Below are 15,781 nucleotides of genomic sequence, written 5' to 3'. Positions count from 1 at the left end.
GGCCACATCTGTAAACAAAACTATGATGTAATTTCTGGTGCTAAAAAGGAGAACCATCCAAATCAAGATAGTACTAAAAATGTTCATTTCGAATAGTAACTACTCATAGTAACTACCATGACTAGGATGATACTGTAAACACTTTATGGTTTTAAAATAATACATTGAAGATGCAAAAAACATTTACAAACCCAGACAAAAAAACGCCAAAATTATTTTTGGCTTATGTTAAAGATGATTATGTATTTTTGTATACTTCTACATATCTGTTTTAATTTATGAAAGACATAAATGCAACAAAGTAAAAAAGCATTAGTCTAAAGTTTCCTAACTCCTTCCTCTCTCCTTCATTGCTGGTGTACTGTTCGGAATGATGTACCTATCACCTGAGCTGTGCTTCCCTTTCCAGCTTGCTTTCTCAAATGTTTCCCCCGTAGAAGAGGAGAATAGGTAGTTTGGCTTAAGACCCTTTTCTGAACTGAACTGAGTGTGGCTAGGGAGGAAACCTTTCACATTTCTACTCCTTCCATTTCTGACCCTGCTGCAGTTGCCTGTAGGATAAGCCTCACAGATAAATGTTATGAAATATTTGAAATAAGTGATGATTTAATTATAGCATTTTCTTTTCCTCAACTTCTTCAGTGAATGACTTACTGATTTTAATTCCTCAGTGACAATTAACAATTGATTATGCTACTAAGGGAAGTCCTTAAATATATAATATTTTATTATGAACATGCTTAATAATGTCAGACTATAGAATCAGATAAAAACATCAGTACATATTGGCTATATAAATTAAGCAGGAAAAAGGCTTATCGAAATGTTCTTAATCAAAAGAGAATAAGATTAAGAACAATCTTATTCTTATGAAAATTTTTAGTCAAGCCAAAGAAATAAAAAGCTTTGCAAGTTGAATATTTAACATACACATAATTATTCATAGACTATGAACAATGAGGGAAAAAATGACAACTACAGTTCAATTCTTTACATACAGAAAATATAAGTCATCTGCATATAATAAAATATCTTAGCTCTCTGTTCACCTTTGTTCTGTTTAAAATGAGTTCTAGAGGATATTTTTAGTTCAGTCAGAAGGTAATCAAGTTATTCAAAGAAATATTATACAAATGAAATTCAGAAGCTAGCTTCAGAGATTCATGCCATTAAAATTATTACATCATAAGGAGCAAACAGGATATAGCAAAGTGATAAATGATTAAGTTTAAAATATAAATTTTGCATTTAGTCAGCACCAATGAAGTAATAGACTTTTTACTCACATAATACAATTTATTTCTCCTGATGAAGAGCTTCAATGAAAGCATCAAGTTTTTCTTGAATTTCTCTAACTTTTTCTGTGCAGATAAAAAGAGATGATAAATTTTTTAAAAAATTATTTTTCAAATGTATCACAAATCATAGTAGATAATTATTTACTAACTGGTCCGGTAATTTCTTTAACTATTTGGGGAAAAGGGAAAAAAATTAGAGTCCCATCATACCACCCAAATAAAGTCCAGATGGATTATAGTAGTAGCTCTTAGCCACTTTTTGAAAGGAGAGGGAGAGACCTGTGACAGATCCTTTTAGAATCTAATAAAACCTATGGTTTCTTACACAGAAAAATAAACTTATAGACACATGTACAATTATGTACAGAATTTTATGGAATGCCCAGATTCTCTGAAACCTAACCAAAGACTCACAGTTAGCAATGCCTGAAACAGAGGAAGATATAAAACAATAAAACCATTTTAAAAAATTAAAAGAAAATATAAGTGGATATTTAACTGGCCTTAGACTGGGAGATGACATTTAAAGTATAAAATAACAGGAGGAGTTACAAAGGAAAAGATCAACCAATATGGCCACATTGAAATGTATACTTTCATTTATATGTCAAAATGTCATAAAATTAAAAGACAAAGGAATCTGTGGGAAATATCTGCAATGAACATGAGAAGGGCATGTACTTTAAAAACACATATAAAAAAAGTACTTTTCCAGCTGTGAATAAGGAAAGCTTAAAAATACCGGAGCCACTAAATGTAGATTTACATTATTTATTTGATTTTTTTTTTTTTTTTTTTTTGAGACAGAGTCTCACTCTGTTGCTTGGGCAAGAGTGCCATGGCGTCAACCTAGCTCACAGCAACCTCAAACTCCTGGGCTCAAGCAATCCTCCTGCCTTAGCCTCCCAAGTAGCTGGGACTACAGGCATGTGCCACCATGCCCGGCTAATTTTTTCTATATATTTTTAGCTGTCTAGCTAATTTCTGTTTTTCTTTTTTTAGTAGAGACGGGGTCTTACTCTTGCTCAGGCTGGTCTTGAAGTCCTGAGCTCAAATGATCTGCCTGCCTCAGCCTCCCAGAGTGAGCCACTGTGCCCTGCCGACATTATTTATTTGATTTTCATGTGCATGAACTTCCAAATAAAATGTATAATTTCTTGCTGGGTGTGGTGGTGTGTGCCTGTAGTCCCAGCTACTCGGGAGGCTGAAGTGAGAGGATTGCTTGAGTCCCAGAGTTTGAATCCAGCCCAGGCAACATAGCAAGGCGCCATCTCTTCAAAAAAAATAAAAAATAAAAAATAAATAAATCTACAATTTCTCTCTGAAATGCAGATTTCCTCCACAAATGTGAACTATTCACAGTACATGCCAATCCCCTATTAAAAGTAGAAAAGTCATGATCTATACTACTTCACTGCTAATTTAATTATGCACCTATTTTAAAATGTAGGTTACAGTAAGCATGTTAACAAATATTTTTGTCCTTGTAACACAGTTTAACATATCAGGAATTATTAATTAAAGTGGGTTGGCTTGCTGATTTAAAGCTAGTGATCTAGAGGCAAAATTGGCAAGCATCCTAGTTTCTATCCACAGGAAAATCATAAAGGATGCATTTAATATTCAATGTTTAAATCTTTTACACTTGAAAGTAAATGTGTGCAACTGAAGAGGTAAGAAACCCTTTTCACCAGTAAGATAGTATTAGTGATGAGTATCCAATAAAAGGAAAAATTGTGCTTTTTATGAATTCTTAGTAGCCTTGTAGGAACTCAACAAAGTCTATGATGGTTACAAACAAAGAGCATAATGTTTTCATATTCTTTTTCCAGTAATTTAACACTTCTAATTCTTGGTAGGATTGACACCAATATCAAATCTGTGGGGAAAAATCCTATTGTTTAAATCAAACTATTTATCGAGAAAATATAATAGTTATCACAAAGACAGCATTAACTCCTTATATATAAGATTAAACTAGAGAAACCAAAAAAAAAAAAAAAAAAAAAATCCCAACCCATCTCTTGGAAATTTAGTCTGTATTTTTTGGCAGGCTGACTTTCATTCAAAAAAATTTTTTTTTTTAGACAGCAGTCAAACCTAAGTAAGCATACTTGCTTTCCAAAAATAAGGCCACATTCTTAGTTTTAAAATTAATTCATCTAGTTGCTTAGAAACAACCTTTTTTTTTCAATGAATACAAAAGTTTCACATAAGTGCAGTTCATCAGCTGAATAATTTTTAAAAAGGGAGGAAGGTAGGAGAAAAAAGTTTTTTAAATTGTCTCACAGAATTGTCAAAACAGATGGGTCTTTAAAAAGTCATTTAATTCAAGTAACACAACACACAGAAATCTCAAAACAGGTGTTTAGAGCCTTAGCAGCTCCTGTAAACATTTCATTGACAAATATTTCTACTTGGGAATGCTGAACTACGTGAAGAGAGGAAATCCAGTTCTACTTAATACATGATTTGAGTACCACAGAGCAGCTGTAGGGCTAGATCTGTCCATCCTTTGCCCTGTCAATGACTTCTATCCTATATGCAGGCATGTGGTACAGTAGCCTCACTGTTAAGAGCAGGATCTATTTGTACTGAAATATACCAAGAACCTCTCTGATGCAGGTGTCTGACTCTGTAAGGTCTAAATGAAAGTCAAATTCTTCTAAAATTAAGAGGTAAGCATTTTTTGGCCGGGCGCAGTGGCTCACGCCTGTAATCCTAGCACTCTGGGAGGCCAAGGCGGGTGGATCGCTCGAGGTCAGGAGTTCGAGGCCAGCCTGAGCAAGAGCGAGACCCCATCTCTACTAAAAATAGAAAGAAATGATTTGGACAGCTAAAAATATATATATAGAAAAAATTAGCCGGGCATGGTGGTGCATGCCTGTAGTCCCAGCTACTCGGGAGGCTGAGGCAGTAGGATCGCTTAAGCCCAGGAGTCTGAGGTTGCTGTGAGCTAGGCTGACTCCACGGCACTCTAGCCCAGGCAACAGAGTGAGACTCTGTCTCAAAAAAAAAAAAAAAAAAAAGAGGTAAGCATTTCTTTTGTAAATGAAACTACAATGACTAATTGACTGTAATACAAAAACTACAGAATAAAAAATTGCCAAATTTCTCTTAAGACACTATGTTTTTATTATACAAAATATTTTACAATTAGAATATCAGAACACAGTACTACCATGCCTTGAAATCTCAGAAATGACAGAAGTCATATAAGTTAATTACTAGGAAGTAATGGGGGCAGGAGGTATGAAGGGAGGGGAGAATGGAGGGAGAACCGAAGTAAGTGAAAAAGAAAAAGGAGCAACTGTGGTAAATGCATCCTTTAAATATTATCTAAAAACATTCATTTCTTTGTTCTTTCACTTATACAATGCACTTGATGGAGTGATATCGGGACAAAGATGATACGCTACCTTTGGGAAGCATTCCTTGCTTACCCTCTCACTCTAAGTCTGTGAAGTTTTTACTACGTGATTTCAAATTTGGCATTGCATTTGACCTTCATATAACCCTGCAGGTATCATTGCTAAAGATGAAGACATTAAAGCCTGGAGAGTTAGTCTTGTCCATGCTCCTTTGATTCAGAAATACAAATAAGACCTGCTACCACATGCTAACTCATAATTGTAATAAAGCAAATGCTATTATTTTATTTGTTTCAAGTTTTACATTTGACATGAAATAAGACATATTTCAGTAAAAATCAGGGAACACAATAGTTACTGATACCTCTTAAGTAGTCCTGTACCTAAGGATGACAAAACTGTAAAATATTCTGATGAATATTATGACCTCTTGAGGAGACTAAATCTATACACATTTGGATAAACCCTTGGAGAACAATACAATAGTATGAAATGGGACGCCAGCATCTGCAGTGTCTAGAATAATGTCTGGATGATTATATATGCTCAATAAATACTCAATAAATGATAGATGAATGAAGTTCCTGAAAATATGGCACAGAAAATAAGGGTTATCAATCAAGGAGGAGGGGAAAAAAATCCACTTAGCCGTCTTCCTGAATATTATACCACTGACCAAGAGGACAGAAGATAGGATCACAAGCAAGACTAGGAACAGGCTACACATTGGCAATGAAGGTTAAGGAAAGCTGGTGCGTTATACTTGAACGAGATAAGCAATAGAGATCAGAGGAATACTCAGCTCTCACAACACAATACCAGTGCAGGAAAAACCTTCCATTTAATTATCATATTTTTTTATCAAGGCTGAAATATGCTGACTACATATATATATTCACTTGTAGCTTTAGAAGCTACACTCTGATTTCATGCTTGGCAAGAAAGCTACATTACAAATAATAAGCAGCATTATTTCCCATACTTAAATTCATTCATTTTAAATTGTGATATAAGTTTCCAAGACTGTCTTGTATACTAACTATGCCATCTGGCTACAAAGAAAATCAAATTATCCATAAAAAATGAGGTAGCAACTAAAACTTTCTATGTTCTGATCCTTCCAAATTAACGTCCCCGTATTACAATGTTTTCAAATTCCAAAATATTATTGTAACTATTTCATCATTAGAAATTGCTTTCTCGTAAAATTGTGTATACAGATCAGCATGGATAATTAAAAAATTAAAATTTTCTATTAAATATTTGAATGACATATTCATAAATAGAGTAGTCTTGTAAAATTTGTGATTTGCTTGATAAATTAAACCAACTCAAGACGGGATTAACAACAAACTGATATTTCTTTTACACAGACATAGCAAATTCTACATGTAATGAATACTGAAGCTACTTTCCATTTATCCAATGTTTACTTAAAAGATGAGCTGTTTCAAACATCAATTCATTGTGCTTCTTGATTGAGTCATGAATATTTCCATAATCCCCAATTCATAAACCTCAGTGAATGAAGTTCCTTTTCTTTTTTTCTTTTCTTCAGATGACTTGACACCCATTCATGTTTTGGGACTCTTTATCTCTACATGAAATGATACTGCTACTCTCATTTTCTTTTTGAGTCTTCTGATGCTTGCTCTAAAAGTCTCAAATATAGACTAATCTGTAATTAGGTTTTGAATACACTGTGAATACCAAAAGGCCAAACCTGGGAGAAGGTTCACTTCAGTGGTTAATAACAGTTTAGAACAGGAATAAAGAACCATACACAAAACACTACCACATGCACTGAAATAAACCTTTTACAACTTTTGATGTTTTTAAAGAAAGCATAAAAAAACAAGCTGCAAACTTACTAATGCAGTGTACTTTCAGCAAACCACATATCCAAAGATCCAAATGTACCTTAACAGAACTATTTTATAACATGCTGCACAGCCACTTTGTACCAAGCTTTAAGACACCTAGTGAGATTCCACTGTAAAAAGTTGTTCACTACAGCACTGAAAATGAAAGGAACACTTCTTATTATGTAATATATGTTGTTTCTGAAAAAATTTGCTTTTTATTAGGCAATTACACTGTATAAGTGCCCTTTAGAACTCAGTAAAGGAATATAGGGTCTGGGGGAAACAAGGAAAGAAAAAAAGGTAACTAGAGACCAGATTCAAGATTCTCAAAGATATAGTCAAAATCTCAGATTTAGCACAAGAAAAAAAATGTGCACGTTTTTACAGCTGATAAAAGGATTAACCAAAGAGATAATAGGTAAAGGCATATAGCTAAATCTAGCACTTCAAAATGTTGGCCTTATAGTTTTTCCCCTAGAAATAGGCATAATTATTTTTAAACAGACTCATTAATGAAAACAAAGAGAATATTTCTGCTTGTTACAGAAGAAGGCATCAATTCACGTCCTGGAAAGCAGTTTAAGACTGGTACGGTACTTTTAAAATTGGGGTTCCTAGACTTCTGGGGTCTGTGAAGGCTGAGTTGTTTCCATTATTTTAAAAAGTCAAATGAAAATCTTCAGTTGGGCCAGAATTACATTCACTTTTCCTAACAACTACTTACTTAGGCTGATTAGGTCCTATAATTGGTAGCAATGTTTCTGATGATAAAGAATCTAAGTCTGCTGTAGACAAAATCTTCTAAAACATGAACTTCACAGGAGTACACAATGATGAAAGAAGTGTTTGATGAAAAAAATTTTTTAGGAATCCCTAGTCTAATACCTCTAATCACCAATGGGGCAGTTATTTTATAAGATTTTTATAAAGTAGAGAACATAATGTAATATATACCTTATAAGGTATATGACAATGTGATATTTTGCCATTAACCTTATCACTGTAAAAAAGTCATAGTCTTAGTTTCTTTTTCATTATAAAATGAAGGAATCTGTCCAGAAGAATTCAAAGCCCATATGACTTTAAAACTTAGGATTGAAATTTACGGTTCTAATTAATTACATGCGTATTATGCATCCTTTTTAACTTGTCTTTTTGTTTATTCCTTAGCATCTTTTTCTTTTTCCTTTCTTTCCTTTCTTTAAGAGACAGGGTCTTACTCTGTCACCCAGGCTGGAGTGCAGTGGCCTGATCATAGCTCACTGTAACCTCAAACTCTTGGGATTAAAATATCCTCCCACCTCAACCTCCCAAGTAGCTGGGACTACAGGTATGCACCACCACACCCAGATAATTTTTTTTTAAATTTTTATAGAGACAGGGCCTCGCTATGTTGCCCAGGCTGACCTCAAACTCTTGGCCTCAAGTGATCCTCCTGCCTCAGCCTCCCAAAGTGCTGCGATTACAGGCATGAACCAACATGCCTGGCCGCTTAGTATCTTTTTATTTACTTGATGTTAATCTTCTGGTTAAAAAATGTAATCACATATTACAATATTATTCTCATGATGCTACATAATTCATCTTGGAAAGATCATTTTTATGTTTTTTTTTTTTTTTTCCCTGAAAATCAATGCAGGGAACAGCAGGGACTGCTTGTATGAATTATCTACTTACCCAGAAGTCTGTCATTTAAAATCACTCTGCCTAGCACGGCACTTGCTATATAATAGATTCCCATGAATATTCATCCATTCATTTTTCATTCATTCATAGTTGAGTAATCTGACTTCATCAATACTTAATTCAAATATCGAAGATTAAAAAAATGCTATTTTATGACCCCCAAACTTAATAATTTAGAAAAAGTCTGTGAGGCAAATTACAACTTATGTCTGCTAATTATATAAATAGCTCAATAGTGACTTGTGGATAAATTCAGCTTTCTTTTTGAACCCTTTTAATGTAAGCATTTCAATCAGGCTCCTTTTGGCGAAGACAATCAAAACCTCTTCAAATAACTTCCGTTTTTTTGAAGCCTATTTCCCCAAAAGACTTCAGTGTGGATGAACATGGAGTAGCCTTATGATTTTTGTACTTGTTAGACTCTTCAACTTTCATAAATGGATGGCAACTCAAATTTCAGCTCAGCTAACTATTAATGATTAAGGCTCTGCCTTAACTAACAAGAAAAAGTAGTGCCACTCCAGGTGCTACTCAGTGTCACTGAGCCTGAAACACTGAACTTTTGACTACCTGATACTTACTGAAAGGCACAGCTGCAAACAGAAATAATATTTACGGAACATTGTATGGGGAATGTATAATTCATCTATTTATCTAGGTATAATTTATCTTCAGGTGAGGCAAACCAAAGAGTTATGTATTTGGACAGCATCATTTTGATTTCCGCCAGAATTGTGTATGTTATTAGCCTATATGAGGAACATTACAGTAAAGAGCCCCATGAAGCGCATGATTATGTGCAGCCATTTGATTCATTATGTCATCTAATTCAGTGTCCACTTTAAGAGCACTAAGGAGAGAAATTTCTTTCAGGTGTGTGTACCAAGAATGCCTATGCTTCTCCTAAGCAACTGCTATGTTGTTGTCTGATGGTGACCATGAATCACATAATAAATTTTGCTTTTCATTTTGCATCAGCCACTAGGAAGCTCAGGGCTAAATTGCAGATTACCTCTAGCAAAGTACAGACATACCTTGGAGATACTGTGGGTTCAATTCCTGACCACTGCAATAAAGTAAATATTGCAATGAAGTAAGTCACACAAATTTTTGGTTTCCCACTTAATATGAAAGTTGTGTTTATACCATATTGTAATCTACTAAATGTACAATAGCAGTATGTCTAAAAAAAATGCACATACCTTGATTAAAAACATTTTATTGCTAAAAAATGCTAACAATCCTCTGAACTTTAGGTGAGTCATAATCTTTTTGCTGATGGGGGGTCTTACCTCTATGTTGATGGCTGCTGACTGATCACAGTGCTGGTTACTGAAGGTTCGGGTGGCTGTGGCTATTTCTTAAAATAAGACAACTATGAAGTATATCACATAGATTAACTCTTCCTTTCAGGAAAATTTCTCTGTAGCACATGATGCTGTTTGATGGCATTTTATCCACAGCAGAACTTCAAAACTGGAGTCAATCCTTTCAAACCCTGCCACTGCTTTATCCACTAAGTTTATACAATATTCTAAATCATTTGTTGTCATTTCAACAATGTTCACAGCATCTTCATCAGTAGTACATTCCATCTCAAGAAACCACTTTCTTTGCTATCCACAAGAAGCAACTCCTTATCCATTCAAGTTTTATCATGAGATTGCAGCAATTCCGTCACATATTCGGGCTCCACTTCTAATTCTAGTTCTTTTGCTATTTTCACCAAATCTGCAGTTACTTTCTCAACTGAAGTCTTGAAGGCCTCAAAGTCATCCATGAGGGCTGGAATCAACTTCTTCCAAACTCCTGTTAACGTTGACATTTTAACCTTCTCTCACATATCAAAAATGTTCTTAACAGCATCTGCAACACTGAATACTTTCCAGAAAGTTTTCAATTTACTTTGCCCAAATCCCTCAGAAGAATCACTATCTATGGCAGCTATAATCTTATGAAATGTATTTCTTTTTCTTTTTTTTTTTTTTTTTGAGACAGAGTCTCACCATGTTGCCTGGGCTAGAGTGCCATGGCACCAGCCTAGCTCACAGCAACTTCAAACTCCTGGCTCAAGCGATCCTCCTGCCTCAGCCTCCCAAGTAGTTGGGGCTACAGGCACATGCCACCATGCCCGGCTAATTTTTTTTTTCTATGTATTTTTAGTTGTCTGACTAATTTCTTTGTATTTTCTTTTTAGTAGAGACAGGGTCTCGCCTTTGCTCAGGCTGGTCTCGAACTCTGAGCTCAAACAATCCAGCTGCCTCGGCCTGCCAGAGTGTGAGGATTACAGGCATGAGCCACTGCCCCTGGCCTTGAAATGTACTTCTTACACAATAAGACTTGAAAGTCAAAATTACTCCTTGATCCATAGGCTACAGAATGGATGTTGTGTTAGCAGGCATGAAAACAACATTACTTTCCTTGTTCATCTCCATCAGTGCCCTTGAGTGACCAAATGCGTGGTATTTTGAAAGAAATCTTTTTTTCTGAACAGCAGGTCTCAACAGTGAGCTTCAAATATTTAGTAAGCCTTGCTATAAACAGATATGCTGTCATTCAGGCTTTGTTGTTCCACTGATAGAGCACAGGCAGAGTAGATTTGGCATAATTCTTAAGGGCCAAGGATTTTTGGAATGGTAAATGAGTATTACCTTCTAGTTAGAGTCATCAGCTGCACTAGCCCCTAACAAGAGCCAGCCTGTCTTTTGAAGCTTTGAAGCCAGACATTGACTTCTCTCTAGCTATAAAAGGCCTACATGGCCTCTTCTTCCAACAGGGCTGTTTCATCTCCTTTGAAAATCTGTTGTTTAGTATAGCCACTTTCATTAATTATCTTAGCTATAAGGATAACTTGCTGCTTCACCTTCCATTTTTACGTTATGGAGACAGCTTCTTTCCTTTAATTCATGAACCAACCTCTGTTGGCATCAAAGTTTTCTTCTGCAGCTTCCTCACCTTTCTCAGAATTGAAGAATTTGGGGGCCTTGGCTCTAGATTAGACTTTAGCTTAAGGGAATGTCATGGCTGGTCTGATCTTCTATCCAGACCACAACTTTCTCCATAACAGAAATAAGGCTGTTTCACTTTCTTACCATTTGTATGTTCACTGGAGTAGCACTTTTAACTTCCTTCAAGAATGTTTCCTTTGTATTCACAATTTGGCTAACTGATTGGCACAAGAGGCCTAACTTTTAGGCCTATCTCGGCTGTTGACAGGTCTTCCTCATTAAGCTTTAATCATTTCTAGCTTTTGACTTAAAGTGAAAGATATACAACTTTTCCTTTCACTTGAACACAGAGTGGCAATTATAGGGTTATTATCTGGCCTAATTTCAATACTGTGTCTTGGGAAATGGTGGTCTGGGGAGAGAGAGAGAGATGGGGAACAGCCAGTTGGCAGAATAGTCAGAACACACACTGAATTTTTCGATTAGTTCCACCATCTTATATGGACATGGTTAGTGATGCCCCCAAACAATTACAATAATAACATCAAAGATCACTGATCACAGATCTACCATGACAGATATAATGAGAAAGTTTGAAATACTGTAAGAATTACCAAAATGTGACAGAGACACAAAGTGAGCAAACGTTATTAGGGAAAATGGTGCCAACAGACTTGCGTGACACAGGGTTGTCACAAATCTTCAATTTGTAAAAAATGAAGTATCTGTTAAATGCAATAAAGTGAAGTGTACTCAAACAAGGTATGCCTGTATACAGAAACCCATGAGCATGTATTTTGAGGGGTACCAATCTTATCCCAAGTTTCACTTTATTTCAGTTGCCTGGATTTTCCCTTTCCTTCTACCCAACTTTTTCACTTAAGTATTTTTATCTTTTGCATAGAAGACATGTTTGTAAACTGCCTCAAATCTTTTGGGATAAGACAGGGAATTAATAAACAAACTAATAAGCTAGGCTGTAAGAGATACACCATTAGCCAGCTGATTCACAAAATATACCATAATATTCTAAAAGTGGTCTTTTTATACTGGCAATGCTTTTTAAAGTGGTAATTTAAGAACATTCTGTAGGATGGTGGGGGAACAATATGTGTCACGTTTAACCTGTTGAAATAAATTCTGCATGGGAGAAAAAATAAAGTATTTTTATTTCTGTTCAATTCTTGGAACACCCAATAAGATAAACATATATACTTACAGCATTCATTTTCAGCAACAGAAGTAAAAACCACAAATTTTTTGGGATTCATGATCGTCTTTTTAAATGTAAAAGTTAGATTCTACTACAAGATTATGATTGTTTACTCTGAATTGTTTTATTCTTTAATACATAAAATGTTCCATATTAATTATATCCTATTAACTCAAATTATGACAAAAACCTTGAAAATTATTTTATATCCTAACTCATTAATGATACATTGCTTTGTTTTTCTCTAAAAAAAAAAAAGTTAAAATATACTATTTCAAAATGGATACATTCCTTTTGACCCCACAGAAAAACTTAAATATCAATACTTTTAAAAAAATATGATTTAGGCAATTAATTGGGAAGACTAAAAAAGATCAGTAAAATATTCTGTCATAGTCAATTAAAAATGCTTTTAAAAAATCCATCATTTTTTCTTTTTTCTTATTTTTAAAAGTACATCTTACTCTGAATTTTGTTAGGAGGAAAGTTGAAACATTTTAAGACAAGGAAAACCACCCAGGCAGCCCTTAAACAGAGAGGACATCATTTATCACCTGCAAAGACAGATTTATAAGAAGAGGGCCCCTTCTGTTCCTTTAAGACTGCAAAACAGATGGGAAGTGAATGGACAGTCAATGGGACAAGAAAACACATGGGAGGTGCTGCTGTATGCATGTTCCCAGCATAAGAAAGAGGTCAAGATTGTAACTGCATGACTGGGTCCTGGAAAGGGTCTTTCTTCAAGCTGTTACAAAGACAAACGCTGTTCCTCATCCTGCTGTCAAACTGTTATAAATATTGGTTTGTCAAAAGACCTTCAGTGCTGAAGCTTTAAAAAGGAGGCATAACAGACGAATGAATCATGAGAATGATTCTTAAACAGTCAGCTTATCAATGTAATTTTAAAAGTAAAAGAAATAATATAAGATCGGCAAATCCAATTCTAATTTATAAATCAAACTGAACATTTATGAAAAAATATGAAATTAAAAATTGCAGGCTTTAATAGAGTTATGAATTAACTGAAAGGAAAAGCAAAAATAATGTACAAGTCATATCTCTTAAATAAGATGTTGCATTAGGAGAAAGTATTATTAAACTTACCACAAGAACAGGTACTCATTTTTTGTTAGGTTGATTTCACAAGTTCTTAGTTTATCACTGACTTTATCACTCAATTTATCTTATAGCATTATTTATCACAACTGAGTCAGAATAAGGCTCAGAAAAATAAAAATAACTTCAGAATTAATTTCACACATTCATTAAATTTGAAAACCACTTTTAAATTTTAAGTCACAATTTCTTTCTTTTCTGTAGAAAAGAAAAATCACAAAACTCAACTGGCAATGAAAATACACAGATTTGTAAACTTGAGTTATCTTTTTTAAGGAACGAAACCACTGTGTACATCTTTTAAGAGACATTGTTTTAGATTGAATGAATACTTTCACTAGAACAGGCTCTAAAACTAATATATATTAAAATATCATAAAAAAGGAAGCCAAATTAAATGAAGTTGGTTATCTATGGACACCCACAAAGAAACCCAAAGACTAAACAGAATCCCAAAATAATTCTAAAAAGATACTATCTGTAACACATATGGGTGGCCCTAGCTTTGCCACAAATATTTATGTAATAGGCTAAATCATTTACCTCAATGAACATTCATTTCCCCATCCGAACAATAGGGATAATGCCTTATAAGCCTCATATAACCTTACAAGGCACACATGGACAAACGTAAGTTTCATAAACTGTAAAGCGCTATACAGATGCGAGGGGCAGAGATGAGAGTTTCAAGCAGGATATGGATTCTAAAGTACCAAATGATGCAATTACATGAGAATATTTTCTAATTCCTGAATGCTTGCCTGGATCATTGCTTTGTCTTGATTTTTAGTAATCCTGGAAAAAACAATTCCAGCAGAAGAGAAAATAAAAGATTACAAAGGTACGAAGTAAGTGGATGGTTAAAAACCAGGCAAACATTCAGAGTTTTTCTGTGTAAAACAGAATCAAGATCAGAAATAGTTAGACTGCAAGGAATGAAGGATTAATCCATTAGTCTTAAAATGAGAAGGACTTGAGCATCTTTGAAGAAAGAAGGAAAGGAGAAACAAAACGAAGACACCGCACACATAGGAAGGCCAGGGTCCTGAATACAGACGTGGGACTGACTTTCAAAGGAGAGTGATTTTCAGCACATGCGATGCTACAATATGGCCTCTAGAATACTTGAACTACAATATATAAAGTAACTGATACCATAGGTTTTATTTTACTTATTGAACATTTCTGAAACATTCATATGAAGAAAAGAAAGAAGTTTAGCCTACTCTGATAGATGAGAAATTAGAAATAGGGGCAATGACAATGAACTGAAGATGTGGGGATATAAGAGGAAGCCAACCTGAGAGTTCTTCATGAAAAATGTGTTCCAGAAATTATGCCCCTAAGACCACATTCAAAATTTTGTTAAACTACATTACAGTGCTAATTTCTGGGTGGTGGCAATTATTTTTTAAATATTGCCATCTATATTTTCTAATTTTCCACAATGTGTATGTACTAGTTCTGTGATAATAAAAATGATTAAAAAAAAAACCTCTAAAATTCTGGTAGCATATTTGGTAGAGATCTATCTGTCTAAAGACAGATCTCTAGATATGACTTAGAATATGAACTAGTGACCAAAAAAGGAGAGACTAAAGGTAAGACTTTCATTCTTGGTCCAGAAAAGAGATCTATCTAACTGAAGTTAATAAAAATAGCAAACTTCTTTGCACAACTCAGAATACTAAAACTACAGAACAGATGAAAGAGTTGTTCTAAGAGAAACTGAAATGTAATATTTTGTACATAGGAGCTAACAACTGAAGAAAATCTATTATCTGAAATGGGATGCACAACCTTGAAAGCTTCACTAATTCAAGAAAGATTTCAATTCATTCTCAGATGATACAGATCCATGATGGGCAGTGGCAGGAAATGAGAATTCACTGTTGAATCCCAACCTCTGAGGATGATGCCATGAGAAGCAATTACCATGTGGTCCCATGAATTGTCTCTTGGTATCATAACCACCAAGAAGTCATTTGAAAAACATCTGTCACTTTGAGCATAAGACATATTAGCTTCGTTGTTTCCATGAATAGGATAAGATTATAAAACTTCTAAGGTAATTCTGAATTGTGCTCATTGGGGGAAAAAGTTTAGAAATGTAGAAAATTGTAAAAAATTAAAATTCCCTTTGCCTTTAACCCACCTCTCCAACTACCCCAAGAATCGTGCTTCACAGAGGTTACCAGTTTAGTGTGCATCAATCCTCTTTTTAAAAACTTATTAATATCTTGCTTAATTTTATTTTTTCTATATATTTTTGCATAAGCTAATG

General features: G+C 34.5%; 1 protein-coding gene across 4 annotated transcripts in view; it reads right to left on the bottom strand.

Moving 5' to 3' along the window:
* Positions 1 to 15,781, bottom strand: part of OPA1 (OPA1 mitochondrial dynamin like GTPase) — an 86,333-nt gene that overhangs the window by 4,120 nt on the left and 66,432 nt on the right. For all 4 annotated transcript variants that reach the window (XM_045539952.1, XM_045539954.1, XM_045539953.1 and 1 more), the window contains one exon: positions 1,287 to 1,361. In XM_045539952.1, coding sequence (XP_045395908.1) covers positions 1,297 to 1,361 — 65 coding nt within the window. In that variant the 3' untranslated portion in view covers positions 1,287 to 1,296. The remainder of the gene's footprint in view (positions 1 to 1,286; positions 1,362 to 15,781) is intronic.

The sequence above is a fragment of the Lemur catta genome, chromosome 1 (assembly GCF_020740605.2).
Source record: "Lemur catta isolate mLemCat1 chromosome 1, mLemCat1.pri, whole genome shotgun sequence".
NCBI classification, from domain to species: Eukaryota; Metazoa; Chordata; class Mammalia; order Primates; family Lemuridae; genus Lemur; species Lemur catta.
This window is presented reverse-complemented; position numbering and strand designations above follow the sequence as displayed.